This window comes from Sorex araneus, chromosome 5 (assembly GCF_027595985.1).
Source record: "Sorex araneus isolate mSorAra2 chromosome 5, mSorAra2.pri, whole genome shotgun sequence".
In the NCBI taxonomy this organism is placed as follows: Eukaryota; Metazoa; Chordata; class Mammalia; order Eulipotyphla; family Soricidae; genus Sorex; species Sorex araneus.
The window spans coordinates 205,470,161-205,487,813 of NC_073306.1; the positions used below are offsets into that span (position 1 = coordinate 205,470,161).

At 45.9% G+C, this 17,653-nt stretch overlaps 1 protein-coding gene across 3 annotated transcripts in view; it reads right to left on the bottom strand.

Annotated features, from left to right (window-relative positions):
- Positions 1-4,726: 4,726 nt before the first annotated feature.
- The window catches only part of HELQ (helicase, POLQ like), a 45,066-nt gene continuing 32,139 nt past the window's right edge, over positions 4,727-17,653 (bottom strand). For 2 of the 3 annotated variants that reach the window (XM_055140842.1, XM_012934030.2), the window contains 4 exons: positions 14,076-14,249; positions 12,697-12,810; positions 11,590-11,724; positions 4,727-4,926 (listed from right to left, as the gene is read on the bottom strand). In XM_055140842.1, the coding sequence (XP_054996817.1) occupies positions 4,819-4,926; positions 11,590-11,724; positions 12,697-12,810; positions 14,076-14,249 (531 nt within the window). In that variant the 3' untranslated portion in view covers positions 4,727-4,818. Of the gene's footprint in view, positions 4,927-11,589; positions 11,725-12,696; positions 12,811-14,075; positions 14,250-17,653 lie in introns of those variants that run through there. The other variant, XM_055140843.1, reaches the window with a different exon arrangement.

Genomic DNA, 17,653 nt, shown 5'->3' on the forward strand with positions numbered 1-17,653 from the left:
TCCTTCCTCCTTCCTTTCTTCCTCCTTCCTTCCTTCCTTTCTTTCCTTCCTCCTTTTCTTCCTTCCTCCCTTCTTTCTTTCTCTCTCTCTCTTTCTTTCTCTCTCTCTCTTTCTTTTCTTTCTTTCTTTCTTTCTTTCTTTCTTTCTTTCTTTCTTTCTTTCTTTCTTTCTTTCTTTCTTTCTTTCTTTCTTTCTTTCTTTCTCTTTCTTCTTTCTTTCTTTCTTTCTTTCTTTCTTTCTTTCTTTCTTTCTTTCTTTCTTTCTTTCTTTCTTTCTTTCTTTCTTTCTTTCTTTCTTTCTTTCTTTCTTTCTTTCTTTCTTTCTTTCTCATTTTGGGGTCATACCCAGTGATGCTCAGGACTTCTGGTTCTACACTCAGGAATCACTACTGGTGGTGCTCAGGGGGCCATATGGGATTCTAGGGATTGAACCCCCATCAACTGCGTTTAAGCCAAGTGTCCTATACACTGTACTATCCCTTTGCCCCCTGCCTTTTCTGAGAGCTAATACAGAATCATTTTATTTACTATGTGAGACACACCCCTACCCTCACTCCCCACCTCCCATCTCCTTGGCCCCTTCGTTCTAGCCCTTAGTGCAGGATAGAAACCTACATACAATCTGTCCCATTTAGTTGGGATTCACCGCCGTGTAAGTTCCCCATACAGCTGTAAGTAAAAGTGCACTACCCTCAAGAAGCAGAACTTTCTACACAAATGGGACCTTCTCTATCACAAGGACAATGTTGATCCAATTGTCGCAAGGAGCAAAGGTGCTTTGAGCCCACCAGGAGGACAGGCGGGGAGGGAGGACTCCAGGGATGGCTGGAGTGTGCGCCTCTGGCCCCAACCCCAGATGTGCGCCTTTGAACCTCAGTCCCCAGCTGAGGAAAGTATCCCGGAAACAGGCCCAGGACTGAGTGCCCAGGCCCAGAGCCTGCCTCACCAGCCCCCTTTCAGATCCACACCAGAACCTGGGCCCCACGGCCACCTCGCGGCTGTTTCTGCTTTATCCCGCCTATTTCTTCTACAGAGAAGACTCTCTGTACTCCCTGGGTTCAGAGCAGAGCTCTGGAAACAGCACATTCCCGGCCACCAAGATCTTATTTGCCTGCATCTACTAAAATTCTTGAAGGGTGTCATTCTTATTTTTTTTTGGGGGGGTCACACCCGGCGATACACAGGGGTTACTCCTGACTCTGCACTCAGGAATTACTCCTGGCAGTGCTCAGGGGACCATATGGGATGCTGGGAATCAACCTCAGGTCGACTGAGTGCAAGGCAAACGCCCTACCCGCTGAGCTATCACTCCAGCCCCGGGCGTCATTCTTGAAGGGTGCCCTAGAGGCTTGATATGTTGATGTTTCTTTCAAGTTGCCTCATCCTCACTGTGAGCAGGACTTTAGCCACCCAGAGGCACCCATAATTCTATTTTTTATTTATCTCATTGGACTGGAGCGATAGCACAGTGGGTAGGGCGTTTGCCTTGGACACGGCTGACCCAGGTTCGATTCCTCGGTCCCTCCCGAAGAGCTCGGCAAGCTACCGAGAGTATCCCACCCACACGGCAGAGCCTGGCAAGCTCCCCGGGGCATATTCGATATGCCAAAAACAGTAACATCTCATAATGGAGACGTTACTAGCGCCCACTCGAGCAAAACGACGAACAACGGGACGACAGTGCTACAGTGCCATTTATCTCATTAGTGGACTTTGTAGTTATTTTTGTCACTATTCTCAGAGTAGCCATATCCTACTGCTAAGGGAAATGTCAAACGTATGTACCTAATGTAGGTTATTTTAAGTCGCTAGATGAGGACATATTTTCATGCAAATAGCATCATTTTCATATTTTCTTTGTTTTGTTTTTAGGGCCACACCTGCCAGTCCTCAGAGCTTACCCCCCAAGGGATCACTCTTAGGGCCCTGAGTTTGGGGGACGTTATGGGATACTAGGGATCAAATCGCGGTTGGCTGTATGCAAGGCAAGTGCTCTAACCACTGTACTATTGTTCTGGCCCCATTTTCATATTTTCTTAGTTTTTATCCCCACTCTCTGCACCCCTCCCTTCATTGCTGTTGTGATACTAGGGGCTTGCACACACTCCTAGCTTTGAGGTTCACACACACATTTTTTTGGTGGGTTCACACCTGTCCCTCTTTTTTTTTTTTTAAATTAGTTAATTGAATCACTGTGAGCTAGTTACAAAGCTTTCATGTTTGAGTTTCAGTCATACAATGGTCACACACCCATCCCTCCACCAGCCTCCCTGCTCTTCATGACCATGATAAAAAAAAAAAAATCACCCACAGGGCCTAAGTGATAGTACAGTGGTTAGGTATGGTTCCCTGAAAGGGGTTTGTGTGTATGTGGGATTAATTTGCCTATGCATCAGATACTGTATAGATTTGGTTTAAAATTTATGCCCCATTTTATAGAAATATTATTAACATTCTAAGGCATATAATGTGATAATTTGCAATGAGAAGCTACTTGACTATCATGGTCTTGATGAAGAAACTGACAGCACCATACCCTCATATAATCAGTGTGTGTGCTGGGGTCTGGCTAGGACTCCCAGGAAGAATGTGATGGGGCACATTTCCTAGCACTGACCCCAGCCCTCCTCCCCAGCAGCCTGCACGCTGGACGGGGTGCCGCTGGGAGTGTGTACCCCAGCACTGCCGGCTGAGGCCCCTAGGAAACTGCTTCCTCGCCAGCTGCCAAGTACACAACTGCGTTGGTGATCACAGTGCCCGTGCTCGCCACGAGAACCCCAGTTATTATTTCTAGCTGGAAGTTTGCTTCCTTTGACCATGGTTCCCCGTTTCCCCGCCTTCCCACCCAGCCCCTGCAAACACCCTCTCACCTTTGTCTTACTTAGAGCCCAGGTATAAATGCGAGCATACAGGTTTGACTGGGAGAAGAACCAAATAGAAGAAACTGAATGTACACTCCTGTGTATCATCTTCTAGATTGCACACGCTGGACACTGCTGGTACATTAGTTTGAGCTGCACATTTACTTGCTTTACTCCCTCAGACTAAAGATTGTATTCACTGTATCACTGTCATCCCATTGTTGATCGATTTGCTTGAGCGGGTGCCAGTAACGTCTTCATTTGTCCCAGCCATGAGATTTTAGCAGCCTCTCCTTACTTGTCCTTCCCAACGGGGCCATATTGGAGGATCTTTCAGGGTCAGGGGAATGAGACTCGTTATTATAATACGATTACTCGAGATTGTGTTACCAGAACAAATGAGAGAGAATGCATGAAAGAATACACAGGGGCTGGAGTGATAGTACAGCGGGGTGGGCACCTGCCTTGCACACAGCCAACCGGGTTTGATCCCCAGCATTTCATAAAGTCCTCTGAGCCAACCAGGAGTGATTCCTGAGCACAGAGCTAGGAGTAACCCCTGAGCACAGAACCACAGGTAAGCCCTGAGCACTGCTGGATGTGGCTCCCAAACACCCAGAGAATTCATGGCCAGCAGTGTGGTCCGGCCACCCTGAGCAGGGTCTGTCCAGCACAGCCTGTGGTCTTTCACTGTCTCCTCTCAGTACCCCTTCCCCCACGGGGCCGCTGGGGCGAGAAGTCCTGCTTCACAGATTGGCTTTCTGGGCAGTGAAAGGCAGAGGTGAGCTAGGCTTCACCATCTGCTCCGCCTGGGCCTTCCAACACGGCAGGCAGCTCTGACACCTGCATTCCTCACGGGAGTCCCCCGAGCTCAGCGTCCTCACATGGGATCTGTGTTAAATCACACCAGTAGCTGGCTCCTGTGTTATCCTGGTCTAATGATATGACTCAGACTGGGGCTGGAGAGGTAGTACCTGGGTAAGGCACTTGCCTGGTGTAGAGCTGACTCTGAGACTGTATTTGGTCCCAGGGGCACTGCTAGGAGTGATCCCTTAGCCCAGCCAGGAGTGAGCCCTGAGCATCACTGGGTGTGGTCCCAAACCAAAAACCAAAAACCAACAAAAAACCAACACTGCTTGTTAGCATTTGGGATGTTTCTTAGACTGGAGAGAACCATTCAGCATTCACAAATAACTGTCAAGTCATCTCTTTTTTCTATTCTATGTAACTATGTAACTATCCTATGTAACTATGTTAACTATGTAACTAGTTATCTATACTTGAGCTATAAATCTTTAGGTTATATTTATTATTGTTCTCAATTTTGGGCCACACCCAGTGGTGCTCAGAGATCACTCCTGGTAAGGCTTGGTAGACCATATGGAATGCTGGGGATTGAAGCTAGATGGCTACATGCAAGACAAGCGCCCTCCGCACTGTACTATTGCTCCAGACCAAATAATCCAATTTATGGGAAGATAGAGGTGAGAAAATAATTAAAGATATGGCTAGAAAAATAAAGAAATATATTGAGGAGGCTGAGTTTCATTTTGTGGTGGACTTTTTTTCCCTTTTTGCTTTTTCAGCCACACCCAGTGATGCTCAGGGCTTACTCCTGGCTTGGCATTCAGGGGTCGCTCCTGGAGGGCTTGGGGCACCATATGGGGTGCCGGGGATCAAACCGGGGCTCACTGCATGCAAGGCAGGCATCCTACCTGCTGTACTACTGCTCAGGCCTTTGTGGTGGGCATAACAGAATCTTTGAGCAGAGAAATAATGTGTATGTATTGAAGATGGATTCTTAGTGGGAAGGTTATCGCAATTATGAGTGAGAGGCATATTCAAGCACATATACAGTTCTTAGAACATAATTTAAAATGTATTTTTGCATTTTAAAATAATAGGGGATATTTAATAAAACATGCAATAAACTCATATTTGAAAATGCTCAGGTAGTTTTAAGCCTTCTCAGTGGGAGACGCCTGCACGCCAGGGAAATCAGAAGGAAATCTCAGTAATTCTTCTACCTCTTCTTGCAAAGCCTCTGCTTTCTCATGTAACAGCATCTAGAATGAGAAAGAACCAAGAGACGAGGATAAAATATACAATGCCAGAGATTAGCTAACATTTTTATTACTGTCCATTAGATACCTGAGTCATCAGCATTCTAGGCTTAAAAGCTAATAAGTGGATCGAAAAATGGCCACTTGAGAACAAGATGTTATAGCAAATGAAGCGGAGGTGTCCGTTAGAGCCATTTCAACTGCTTGAGACCTCTGGCAAGCCAAAAATAAAGGAGCTTTAATACTCTCGAAGATTAGCTTTACTGATGACTCAGCCACTTAAAAATTAACTTCTGACCTATAAAATCAAAGACAATTCTACAAAAATTTAGCTTTTGAAAATGTATTACTTTATATACGCATTTTTATTATTCCTCAAATGTTAGTGTGCTTTTAAAGACCTATCAGTGTGTCAAAGAAAAATTTCATTTACTCACCTAAAATTAACATGGCAAATTTCAAGAGAAATAACGGGCAAAGAAACGATTTATAAACATGACACATAGTAGATATCAGTGATTATTTGCTGGGTAAGGATTTCCCTCCTTTCTTCTAATATAAGAAAAATAATTGGTTTTAGCTGCAGCTAGTTTTTTGCCTATATTGAATCATTTATACTTGTTCTGTTACAAAATCTCTGTAATAAAAAGTTAGGAAAAGCACATAGAGGAAAACTTAAATGTAACAAAGTGAAAAAGTTACATATTGCCAATTTGCATAGCAGTATATGTGAAAAAGGCTCAGGGGTAATCAGGGAATCTTTGCTGTGGGTGATCATGTAAAAATAATCTCCCAACACATTCTCTAAGTGCTACCACGGTGGGCTATAAAGTAGGGAACTGGAGAGACAGTACAGCAGGTAGGGCGCTTGCCTTCCACACGGCTGACCTGGGTTCAATCCCCTCTCCCCTTAGAGTCCCCAGAATCCTACCAGGAGTGATCCTGAGCACAGCAGGTGTGGCCTCCCCCAGAATAAAAGGAGAAGAGGAAGAGGAGGAAGGGGAGGTAGGGGAGGAGCCGGAAGAAACAGTCAGGGAATAACAAATTGCCAAAGGCAGCAGAACATGAGGACTGACTGGCTTACAGAGCTGAGCTTGCCAAAGGTGGGGGTGGGGGGTGCGCCGGGGGTGGAGGGAGCACCCTAAGACAGGGGTGGAGAAGTGGGCACTCTGGTGGGGGGTGTGGTGTTGGCATGTTGCACGCATGAAACTATCGTTTACAGTACCGCACAGCACAGGGCCGCAGTAAACATTTCCACATAGGTAACCCTTCAGAACCTGTATTGAACCCTTAGAAATTGTAGTTTAAAAAAAATCCACCCATTCACAGCAGAGCCATTTCTCAGGCTCCCGTTCCAAAGAAAAAGCGGGGAAAGACGGGAAAAAAGAGGGTCCAAGAGTGACCACAGTCTCCCTGGCTAAGAGCGGCTGCCCTGCTCCCAGAGCGCGAGCACGGAGCAAGCTTGGCAGCTGAGAGCAGTTTGCAGCAGGGAACAGGAGGGTGTGGAGCTCGAGCAGGAGGCTGGAGGAAACGGGGAAAAGGCAGAGGGGCCCTCTGAGAGTGGAGAAGTGAGGCAGCGAAATCCAAGGGGCAGAGGGGGAGGAATTACAGTACCGGAGACCAAGAGAAAATCGTAGAAATCAAGAAACTCCTCTTTGGAGGCGGCAGCGATAGTACAGCGGGTAGGGCATTTGCCTTGCCTGCGGCCGACCTGGGTTTGATCTCCAGCATTGCATGTAGTCCCCTGAGCACTGCAAGGATCAATTCCTGAGCACAGAGACAGGGGAACCCCTGAGCGCTACTGGGTAGCACTGCAGCACTGTCATCCCGTTGTTCGTTGATTTGCTCAAGCGGGCACCAGTAACATCTCCATTGTGAGACTTGTTACTGTTTTTGGCATATTGAATATGCCACAGGTAGCTTGCCAGGCTCTGCCGTGTGGGCAGGATACTCTTGGTAGCTTGCTGGGCTCTCCGAGAGGGCTGGAAGAATCGAACCCGGGTCGGCCACGTGCAAGGCAAACGCCCTACCCGCTGTGCTATTGCTCCAGCCCCAGGATTTTTTTTTTTTAGTGAATCACTGTGAGGTATAGTTACAAAGCTTTCATGTTTGAGTTTCAGTCATACAATGATCGAACATCCCTCCACCAGTGCACATTCCCCACCACCAGTGTCCCCAGTATCCCCCACCACCCCAGTTGCCCCTCCCCCTGCCCCTATGGCAGTTTCCTTTTCACTCTCTCTCTCTGCTTTTGGGCATTATGGTTTGCAATACAGACACTGAGGGGCCATCCTGTTTGGTCCTTTACCTACTTTCAGCACACATCTCCCATCCCGGAGATCCCTCCAGCCATCACTGACTTAGTGACCCCTTCTCTATCCCAGCTGCTTCTCCCCCAACCGTCGAGCAATACTCCTGGCCCTTGTCTCTACTGCCTTGGGTGTTAGTCTGATGTTATGTTATTTTATGCACTCATGATTTTTTAATCTCTGTTTCTATGTGGTGATTTTGCACGGTTGAGGATAGCTTATGCCTTTGCCATTCTTGCACAGTGATGACCTTCTGGAATGGTTTATGAGAATTCTGGCTCAGGGTCTCCTGGATTCATGGTCACGGTTTAATTCTATCAGGGATGACTTGGTGTGGGAGAGGAGTGTGAGAACAGAGAGTTTCTGTTTCTTTTTTGTTTTGTTGTTTTTTGGTAACACCCAGTAGTGCTTATTTTAGAAATAAGCTTTAGGCCTGTGGACAGAAATGAATTCATTGTTGCAATTTCTGGTTAAAGTCAGCTGAGTAGCAAGCGGCTTGCAGGGTTCCACCTGGCTCTGCTCTGGTCACTCACGGTCAGGGATCCCAGAGATTGTACTGGGTGGGGTCAAACAGGCAAGCACATGACTAGGCTGTGCTCTCCCCCCCAGCCGGTGTAGTCGACTTCTCGCTGGGCCTGTGCCCTTCCCAAGTCAGGACACCTCCGGGCGTGGGCGCCTCGTGGCCAGGTCCCCAGAAGAGGCACGCAGGCCTGCACCCCTTCCCGCCGGTGTCCGGAGAACGCCTGGTTCCCATCAGGTGCCTTCCACTGCCCTTCACATGGCCCCACTAGACCCGTTTTCCCTTTGCCCGTCTGTGGCGAGCGTTCTCCAAGTGTGCTTTTCTCCATGTAGCCCTGCCCGCCTCCTCTGGCTGCAGACCTTCGCCCACTGAAGGGGGAGCCCGTGTCTGGGGACCCCAAGGAGCACTGAGGGTCAGCGGCTGCGGCAGCACCACTCAATGCTGTATTGCTCATGGCCACCTGGGTTCGATTCCCAGTGCTTCAGGTCCCCTGAGCACTGCCAGGAGTGACTCCTGAGTGCAGAGCCAGGAACAACCCCTGTGCATTGCCAGGTGTGATCCAAAAAGAAAAAAAAATCCTGAGTACAAAAACTGTAGCACAATATTCTAAACTGCACCCGGGGACATGGGGGTTGGGGGAGACACATACCCTGTACTGGATGTCCCCAAACTAAGAGCAGAACTGAGGGAATGAAATGAAAATAGAGTAAACTCAGGAAAGAGTAGACAAATTCATATCAGAAATAAAAACTAAGTGGTGCTGAAGGAAGAACAAAATTGATTTTAAAAATTAGTATTATTGAAAGGAAAAGAAAATTAAAACGAAGCTGCGATAAAGAAATGTCCTCAAAAAACTGTTTTAAGCCCCGCATGTTGTCGACTTCAGTTCAACCTGGCCTGCCACCACGTTCCCCCAGCGTCACTGGGTGCAGCCCTGCACGCCTCAGGACCACCAGGTGTGGCTCTGGACCCCTCCAGAGCATCTAGCTGAAACCTTCCAGAATTCCTGTGCCACAAAAAGATATAAGCAAAATTACATCACTAAATTTAAAAGTAAAAAATCTTGTTAGGTCACAGTATGTACCTGGAAAAATTAGGACATGCTCAATATGAGTTCATGGCCTCGAACAGCTCACACCTGTGTCGAGAAGGAAACAAACAAGGTGCCGGCTGCCTGCTGAGAGGACTGTGACACAGGGACAATCATCACCGTCAGACCTGAAAGCCCAGGCCTCAAGCCTGGATACTGCCAAGTACCCTCTGCACGAAGAAGAACTAGGGCGCCCCGGCAGAAGGCCCCACTCCCTGTTCTTAACGTCACTGCTTCCCAGCACCCTTCGTTCCCGGGGGAAATACAGCTGAACCTGGAGACCATTCTCCTCTTGACACAGAGACAGCGTCAGGCGACAGCGCAGGCCCAAGGGACAGCAGGAGGAGAAGGCACTCTCCCAGGGTCCCCCCACCCCGCCCACTACATCACACAGCTGGTGGTCCTCACAGCACTGAGTTTCAAGGGCACCTCTGCATGGAGCTTTCTGGAAGTTCCATGGTGCCCAAGCTGGCTTCCAAGTTTCAGGGAACCTGCCAGGGCGCTTCCTGGCAGTCTTGTGGGCACCGTCAGGGGCAGCTTGCCAGCCTTGGCTATAATCCTGATGCCAACACACCTGCCATTACGGTCAGGAAGCCTGAATCCCACCTGTGGTGGGGGTGTGGGAGAGGCTGGATTCTCCCTCAGTTTGGGGTTTATTTGTAAAGCAATTCAAACTTTTTTAGAAAGATGTATGTGTGTGTGTGTGTGTGTGTGTGTGTGTGTGTGTGTGTGTGAGAGAGAGAGAGAGAGAGAGAGAGAGAGAGGAAAGAGAGATGGAGGAGATATGTGTGTAAGAGAGAAAGGGAGGGAGATATGTGTGTGTGTGTGTGTGTGTGTGTGTGTGTGTGTGTAAGAGGGGGGAGGTGTGTGTATGTGTATGAGAGAGAGACACAGAGACAGAGAGAGAGAGAAGAGAGAAGAGAGAGAGAGAGAGTTTGTGTTCGGGAGAGCGCGGGCTAGAGACCGAGCCTTCTCTCCTCGCACTCTTTAATGCTCTGCTTATCCCGTACAATTCAACTGGGACCCTCAGTTGGTTACAGCTGTTACAGGCATTATATCACTATTAAATTTTCTTATACAAATTACCAGGTGGTTTTGGATTCTGACATATAAGGTCAGAAAGCAAAAAAAATACCCCAATTATGATTAGAACTCTGTATCACTGTATCACAGTCATCCTGTTGCTCATGGATTTGCTTGAGCGGGCACCAGTAACGTCTCCATTGTGAGACTTGTTGTTACTGTTTTTGGCATATCAAATAGTGCGGGCTGGATACTCTTGGTAGCTTGCAGGGCTCTCTGAGGGATGGAGGAATCAAACCCAGGTCGGCCGTGTGCAAGGCAAATGCCCTACCCGCTGCGCTATCGCTCCAGTCCATGATTAGGATAGGTAAAGAAAATATAGGAACTGGCTTTCAGGGCCTTAGATGGGACAAATCTGATGCCAGATGAGCATTAAAAAAATAGTAGCAGTGGGAGCACACTGCTTTCAGTGATTGGGCAGAAGAATTTAAGAAACTCAACTGCCAAGTGATTGGTGCTTCTGTAGATTCTCACTTTTGTCACCTGGCATGGGTCAATATGCTCAGGAAACGAGGAATGGGGCCCAGGAACGTTCCCTTGGCGTCAGACCCTAAGTGAACCAGTGCTCAGGGTCATGGTGCCTTAAGGGCTGACGCAGGCATCCCTTCCAGGGGTCTTTGTCTACTGACGATAAGGGCATCCTTCGGCAGGTCCCTGTAAATGACCTCCCTGTTGGCCACTCTGTGGATCAGTTCAGGCCTTCCAGTTCACCGACAACACGGTGAAGCGCACCCAGCAGGCTGGAAGCCTGGGAGTGATCACATCAGGTCCGATGTCCGGAAGAGCAAAGAATACTTCTCTAAGCAGAAGCAGCCCTGGGCCACTGTTCGGGGGCTGCAATAAGCAGTCATAAGAACAAATCTCTTGCTGCTCTTGTCATACTTTAAACATGAGACCTTAGACTCGCCCAGATGCAGTTTGGGATTGGCACAGTCTTTCCCATGGGGGTTGGGGAGGGGTCAGCAGGCCAGCTAATGCGTATAGTAGAACCAACTTTGACCTTTTGTAGTTTCTATTAAACTTGAACTACTGTCACCTTGGGAAAAAGACCACACCTGGTTGAAACCTGGGCATTACATGGATCCTGAGCACTGTTGGGAGTGATTCCTGAGCACAGGGTCATGAATAGCCCCAACATATAAAAAAAAAAAAACCCAACAACAAAAAGAAATTTCTGTGAAAAGGGTAAGAGAGATAGAAGTCTATGGGCACCAAAGGGCTCTATAATTCAATGGCTCCTGAATTACCTACTTTTAATTAATGTTTTTAATATTTATCTTCCTTTATGGAAAATCTTATACCATAATAGATCAAATATTTTAACTCACATATTGCAAGTGTAATCTTCTGATTCTATAATAAAAATCTTTAATGTCTAAAGTAGGGGTTGGAGAGCCAGTACAGTGGGTAGGTGCTTGCCTTGCATGCAGCTGACCTGTGTTTGATCCCTGGCGTCCCATATGGTCCCCTGAGCCCTGCCAGTAGTGATCCCTGAGTGCAGAGGCAGAGGCATATGGTCCCTGAGCATTGCCTGACATAGTAAAAAAAAAAAAAGTATATCTATCTATATGTATATATATGAAATAAATAAAAATGATGTCTAAAGTATAAAATGATAGCTTCACAAAATACCATAGAGGTTAAAAATCAGTTTGTTTGCTTACCTTTGCTGATGAAACAATTTGCTTGGCCTGGCGTCTTGACAAATGATCAATTGTCCTTATTAGCTCCTCAGGATTTGCATTAGCTAAGTGCACTAGACTTTTATAACCAGCACTGTATAACTGCTTTGCTCGACCCTAGAATTTAAAAAAAAACCAAAAACAGTAAAATAAAAAATTATTATAAGGAAATATTCCACATACATGAGAAAGAAGTAACTAATAACCAAGGATGTGAATTTTGGGGTTGGAGCGATAGTACAGCGGGTAGGGTGCTTGCCACCTTACACACGGCTGACCCAGGGTTGATCCCAGCATCCCATAAGGTCCCCTGAATAGGACCAGGGCAATTCCTGCGTGCAGAGCGAGGAGTGTTGCCCCAAAACTAAAACAACAAACAAAAACAGAACACCCAAACCAATCCAAACCAAGGGAAATGTGAATCTTAAAGGACGGTTCCTTTCTGACTGCAAGAGCATAGAATTTTCTGGGCGGCTGGAGCCAATTTGCTGTGTCTAATCAGAAACGAGAAACTGATGAAGTACCTTGACTAGGGATGTCTAGGGTTGGTTAGACATGGCTGAGAAACTAGCTGAGGTCACTTTTTTTCTAACTGTCAGGGAAATCAAAATATTTCTTTTCATTAAATCACTACTACTTTAAACCCTGAGTCTAAAGTGATAGGTCATTCTTTGATTCTTTGTTTGGGCCACACCGGGGGGTGCTCAGGGTTTACTCCTAACTCTGTGTTCAGAGGTCACTCCCTACCCGCTGTGCTACTGCTCCGGCCGTGTGGTCACTCCTGCACAGAGCGGGCAGGGAGAGATGCTAAGGAGAAGCCGTTGCACACACACTGGAGGGTCATCTTTACTCTCAGTTATCCCCTCACACCGCTATGCCGCAATGTGCATCTTACACCAGATTCTTCCCATTCATGGTGGACTTGGGGAAGGCTGTGATGACAGTTTATTTAAAAGAAGGGAGTGGGGGTACCATGACAAAAAGAGCAGAAAGGTATTGCCACTTATCTTGTGATAAGGCTTCACAAAAGAGTAGTACCTGGTTTTCCTGTTGAAATCACTGTGGCTGGGAAACTGGAAAGCTACTAACCTCTAAAACTCCAGACACTTCCATGAGAGGGATTAGCTCAGCCTTTACGCAGTACGTCAACTTCTTGGTAAGTTCCACCAAAAGGGCTCTGTAAACCCAAAACTCCTCAAGCTCCTACAGGGAACAGAGAAATACACAGGATTTAATGCTGCTAAGTTATTTCAAAGTCTAGTTTTTGTGGGAGGGGTCTCTGAGAGTTAAATGATAAAGCAAAATTATTAAGATAAAATAAGGTAGAAACGGATGAATTTGATGAATTGATCTGGAGATGAGGGAAAAAAGATTAGAAATGGAAAAACATCAATAAGTTGTTTTGATTATTAATCCAAAAATCAGGACATGAATGAATAGTTTCTTTCCAAAATTACTGAAAACAATTTCTACTCTGGAAATTTATACTAAAATAAAATATTAAGTTGAAAGGATCGAGATGCAAGATCCTAGTCAGTAGAATCATAAAAAAAAAAAAAGAGATAGTTTAGTGTGTAAGGCCTTGCGTGAGATGAACCCAAGTGCCCAGTTCAATCCCTGGCACCGCATATGGCTCCCTGAGCACTGCAGGGAGCGATCTGTGAACAGAGCCAGGAATAAGTCCCGAGCACTGCAAAAACCAAACCAAAACAAAAAAGAAAACTTTAGCAAAAAAAGTGAAATATGACAAAATTTTGATAGTTGTAAAATCTTAGTTATGGAAGTATGAGACTAGACCATACAATGATTTCTGCTTCTCTAAGGTGTTACATGGTTATATCATTCATACGGCACTAAATCTACCTCAATAGAAGCATGTCCTTTTAACAGAATTAATTTTGATTTGGTTTTTGGGCCACACTGGCGATGCTCAGGGGCTGCTCCTGACTTTGCACTCAGGAGTCACTCCTGGCGGTGCTCTCTCTAGACCTGAGAATTAATTTTCAAATACATAAAACTACTAGTGGTAGGGCATTCTTTTTCTACCTGCTATATGTTTTTCTACTTTCTATGTGCTTTCTATTTGCTCATTATAGATTTTAGGTGATTCTGTCATTTTGTTCCTTTAGCATATAGCATGTAGTATTTTCATAAGCAAAATATATATATATATATTAAATGGAGTTTTTAGTGCTTTGTAATTGCAGAGTGAGTAATGAACAGACACAAATTGGCTTATTAGGCTTAGTAACAGCTAAAATAGGATGCAAGAAGCACCTGTCATCTACTTAAGGGAATTAGCACTGCACTGGAGCACTGTCGTCCCGTTGTTCATCGATTTGCTCAGCAGGCACCAGTAACGTCTCCATTGTGAGACTTGTTACTGTTTTTGGCATATGGAATATGCCATGGGGAGCTTGCCAGGCTCTGCCGTGCGGGCCGGAGGAATCGAGACTTAAGAAAATTACCTCACAAAAATGTAACACACAAGACGAGAAGGTGGCCGCTCCGGTCAGAAGGCTTTGTATATATCCTCGAGGCATATTAAACTTCTCAGCCACACTCCAAATGTTGGTGTCTTTCAGCAAAGTGTAAAGAACAAAAGACAGGTACAGTCTGTTGACAATGTCCTTGTCCACTTTCTACATAAGACACAATCAGACAGTTAAACATGTACATGACTTCTGGGGGCTGATACACTAGCACAGAGGATAGAGCGTTTGTCTTGCACTTGACTGACCCAGGTTCAATCCACGGCATACCATATAGTCCCTGAGTACTGCCAGGAGTCATTCCTGAGTGCAGTCAGGAGTAACCCTTGTGCATTGCCAAATGTGACCCAAAAAGCAATAAATAAATAAAATAAAATAAAATAAAATAAAATAAAACAAATACCCAAACAAAACAAAACAACCATGTACATGACTTCCAAACAGGACAAGAGCTCACATGAATGAGGAAGGGTAGAATGGTTTCACAGTTATAACTGCTTCCAATTCACATTATATTTCTTTCTACAGGGTGAAGAGTGGATTGAATTATATCCTGCCTCAACTCCTGGTACCCATGAACACAATCACATTTGCTAACAGGGCTTCATAGATGCATTTAGCCAGGGATCTCGTGATGAACTCATCCTAGGTGCCTGCAAGAACAGCGGACCCTTGAAGGCTCTTTACTCAATAACTGGGGTCCTTACAAAACCAGCAGTGGGCACCATGTGATCCAGAGAAGAGAGATGATGAAGACAGGCCCCAGGTGGAGGGCTGTACCTACAAGGCAGGGACACCAGAAGCCAGGCAAGAGCCCGGAGGGTTCCCTGGGCAGTGTCTGGGAGGAGCTGGCCTGGGCAGCAGCGTCACTGCAGACCCCAGAGAGCGTGTTTCTCGTGTTCTACCCGTCCAGTGTGTCGTACTCTGTCATGGCAGAATCCAGAGACAGAGAAGCTGGCGAGAACTTCACATGACTTGATATTCAGAGGTTGTACATGTGAAATTGGGATGATGAATTAACAGTTATTTCGGTAATTGTGTCTAAAATATGTAAACTAAGTGTAAATATTTTGTCTAGAGAAAGGTAAACTAACGTAAACATGAGAGTCTCTGACTCTCAGCGGTCATCCTAAGGAACACGGAGAGAAAATGCGCCCATAGGCCACTGCCATGGGTCTGCTTCATCTGTGGTGGTTAAAGACAGATTTTGTGTAAAATATAGAAGTTCATAGCTAATGTCAAGTTAATCGAGACAATGAGTAACTCGAGTTCAAGATCAGAGGGAAAACAGAAGGGAATTTGAAAGAGGAAAAAACCCCCAAAAACCCAAATATAAAATTCTATCCTCTATTCCCGTGAAACTTAAGAGTGGTCTATCGAAATCTGTGTGAACTCACGATTCTGTGCAAACTCGTGATTCTATACTCACGATTCTATGCTACGGGCTCACTCTTTAAAAGCATGAGGCTGAAACGAATGACTGTTGAAAAAGTAAGAAAAGATGAGACTTTAAATTTCCCAATTTACTTGTATCTTCACTATTAGCTATAAATCAAGTACCTTTAGATTTTATTTAATATGCTTTTTCGAAAAATGACAAAAACATATAGTATGGCGGATGATATCTGGATGAGATGACTTATGTGAATTTTAAGATCCTCTATAAGAAATATTTTGTTTTGTTTTTAGACCATATTCAGTGGCGCTCAGGGCTTATTCCTGGCTCTGTGCACAGGGCTCACTCCTGGCAGGGCTGAGGAACCCTGTGAGGTACTGGGGATTGAACCTGGGTTGGCTGTGTGTGAAGCAAGTGCCCTACCTGCTGTATTATCTCTCGGATCCCTTTAAGGATTTTTCTTTTGGAGCTGGAGCGACAGTCCAGTGGGGAGGATGTTTGTCTTGCATGTGGCCAACCCAGGTTCGATCTTCGGCATCCCATACGGTTCCCTGAGCACCGCATGGAGTGATTCCTGAGTGCAGAGCCAGCAGTAACCCCTGAGCATCACCAGGTGTGACCCAAAAAGACAGGGAGGTCTTTTTCAACATGGAGGAATCAATAAGTTTTTTTTTTGTTTGTTTGCTTGTGTTTTTTTGGGCCACACCTGGCAATGCTCAGGGGTTCTGCACTTGGGAATCACTTCTGGTGGGGCTCAGGGGACCATGTGGGATGCTGGGGATCAAACTCAGGTCAGCACTGTACTATCTCTCTGGCTCCAGAAATCAATTAGATTTTAAGCAAATATGCTGGGTTTGAGAGACTGCTTTGCATGCTGGAGGCCCAGGTTTGATCCTAGCAGCACTGCATGGTCCTCTAAGCACCATCTGGAGGGACCCCTAACTAAGCACAGAGCTGGTAGTAACCCCCAAGTACTGCTGGGTGTGGTACTCCCCATAAGACTTTTTTCAGGCACTGGTGGAGGGATGGGTACTCCATCACTGAAAGTTTGTAAGTCTGAAACTATATCACAGTGATTCATTTTAAAAAAGATACTTTTTTCCAAAACATTATAAAGTAATAAATCCATTTGTAATTAAGAATATTTAGTTATTAGTACTGTGATAACACAAAACCCAAGGCCTGTGTAGATGTCATTTTATGATGAGGCAGAACACGAACATTTGTGCCATGTCAGTTTAAATGTAAATAACATTTCCCCTTTTTTGAAAATGAAATCAGAAACATCCATATAAACTACAAACATAGCGGGAAAGGGGTTGGGGCGGGAGCTCGGAGGCTTGAGGTGTGTGCTCGAGGCCGCCAGTTTGATTCCCGGCACTGCAGCTCCCTGAGCACCCCCAGAGTAATTCCACATCACCAAGCCCAAGCACCGAACAGCCCCCACCACACTGCTCGGCCCAGAATTCCCAAGAATGACCCTGGGCTCTGAGCACTCTGGGAAGCTCCGTGCTCTGGCACCCCATGATCTTATATACACTATATCCATGCCTCCACATACATATAAATAGAATATATACAAAATAATATGTAATTTTATTATATTTTTTGTAATTTTGGGGTCACACCTGGTCATACTCAGGGGTCACTCCTGGCTCTGCACTCAGGAATCACTCCTGGCAGTGCTCAGGGGACCATATGGGACGCTGGGAATGAACCTGGGTCAGCCACGTGCAAGGCAAACGCCCTCCCCGCTGTATTATCACTCCAGCCCCTAAAATATGTAATTACACATATTGGTAATAAGATAACTAGATTTTACTGAAGACTGAATTGCCAAAGAAAATGAAAAAAGAATATTAAGAGCGGGGGCCTAGTGACTTAAGGAATCCGAAGATATGCTTGCTTAAGAATGACTTCTACTAATAAGGACCAGGAGGTTTGCCCCATGGCTTGGAAGCTGGCCTCACATGCTGGGGGAAAAGGCAGCTCAGGTAGAGAAGGGAAGACCAAGTAAAGGGTGTTTGGAGGACCTGCTAGGTTTGGGAGATGCATGCCAAATGTAGACTATAGATGGAACACAATGACCACTCAATCCCTCTATTGCAAACCACAAGGCCCAAAAGGAGAGAGAGAACAAAAGGGAATGCCCTGCCAT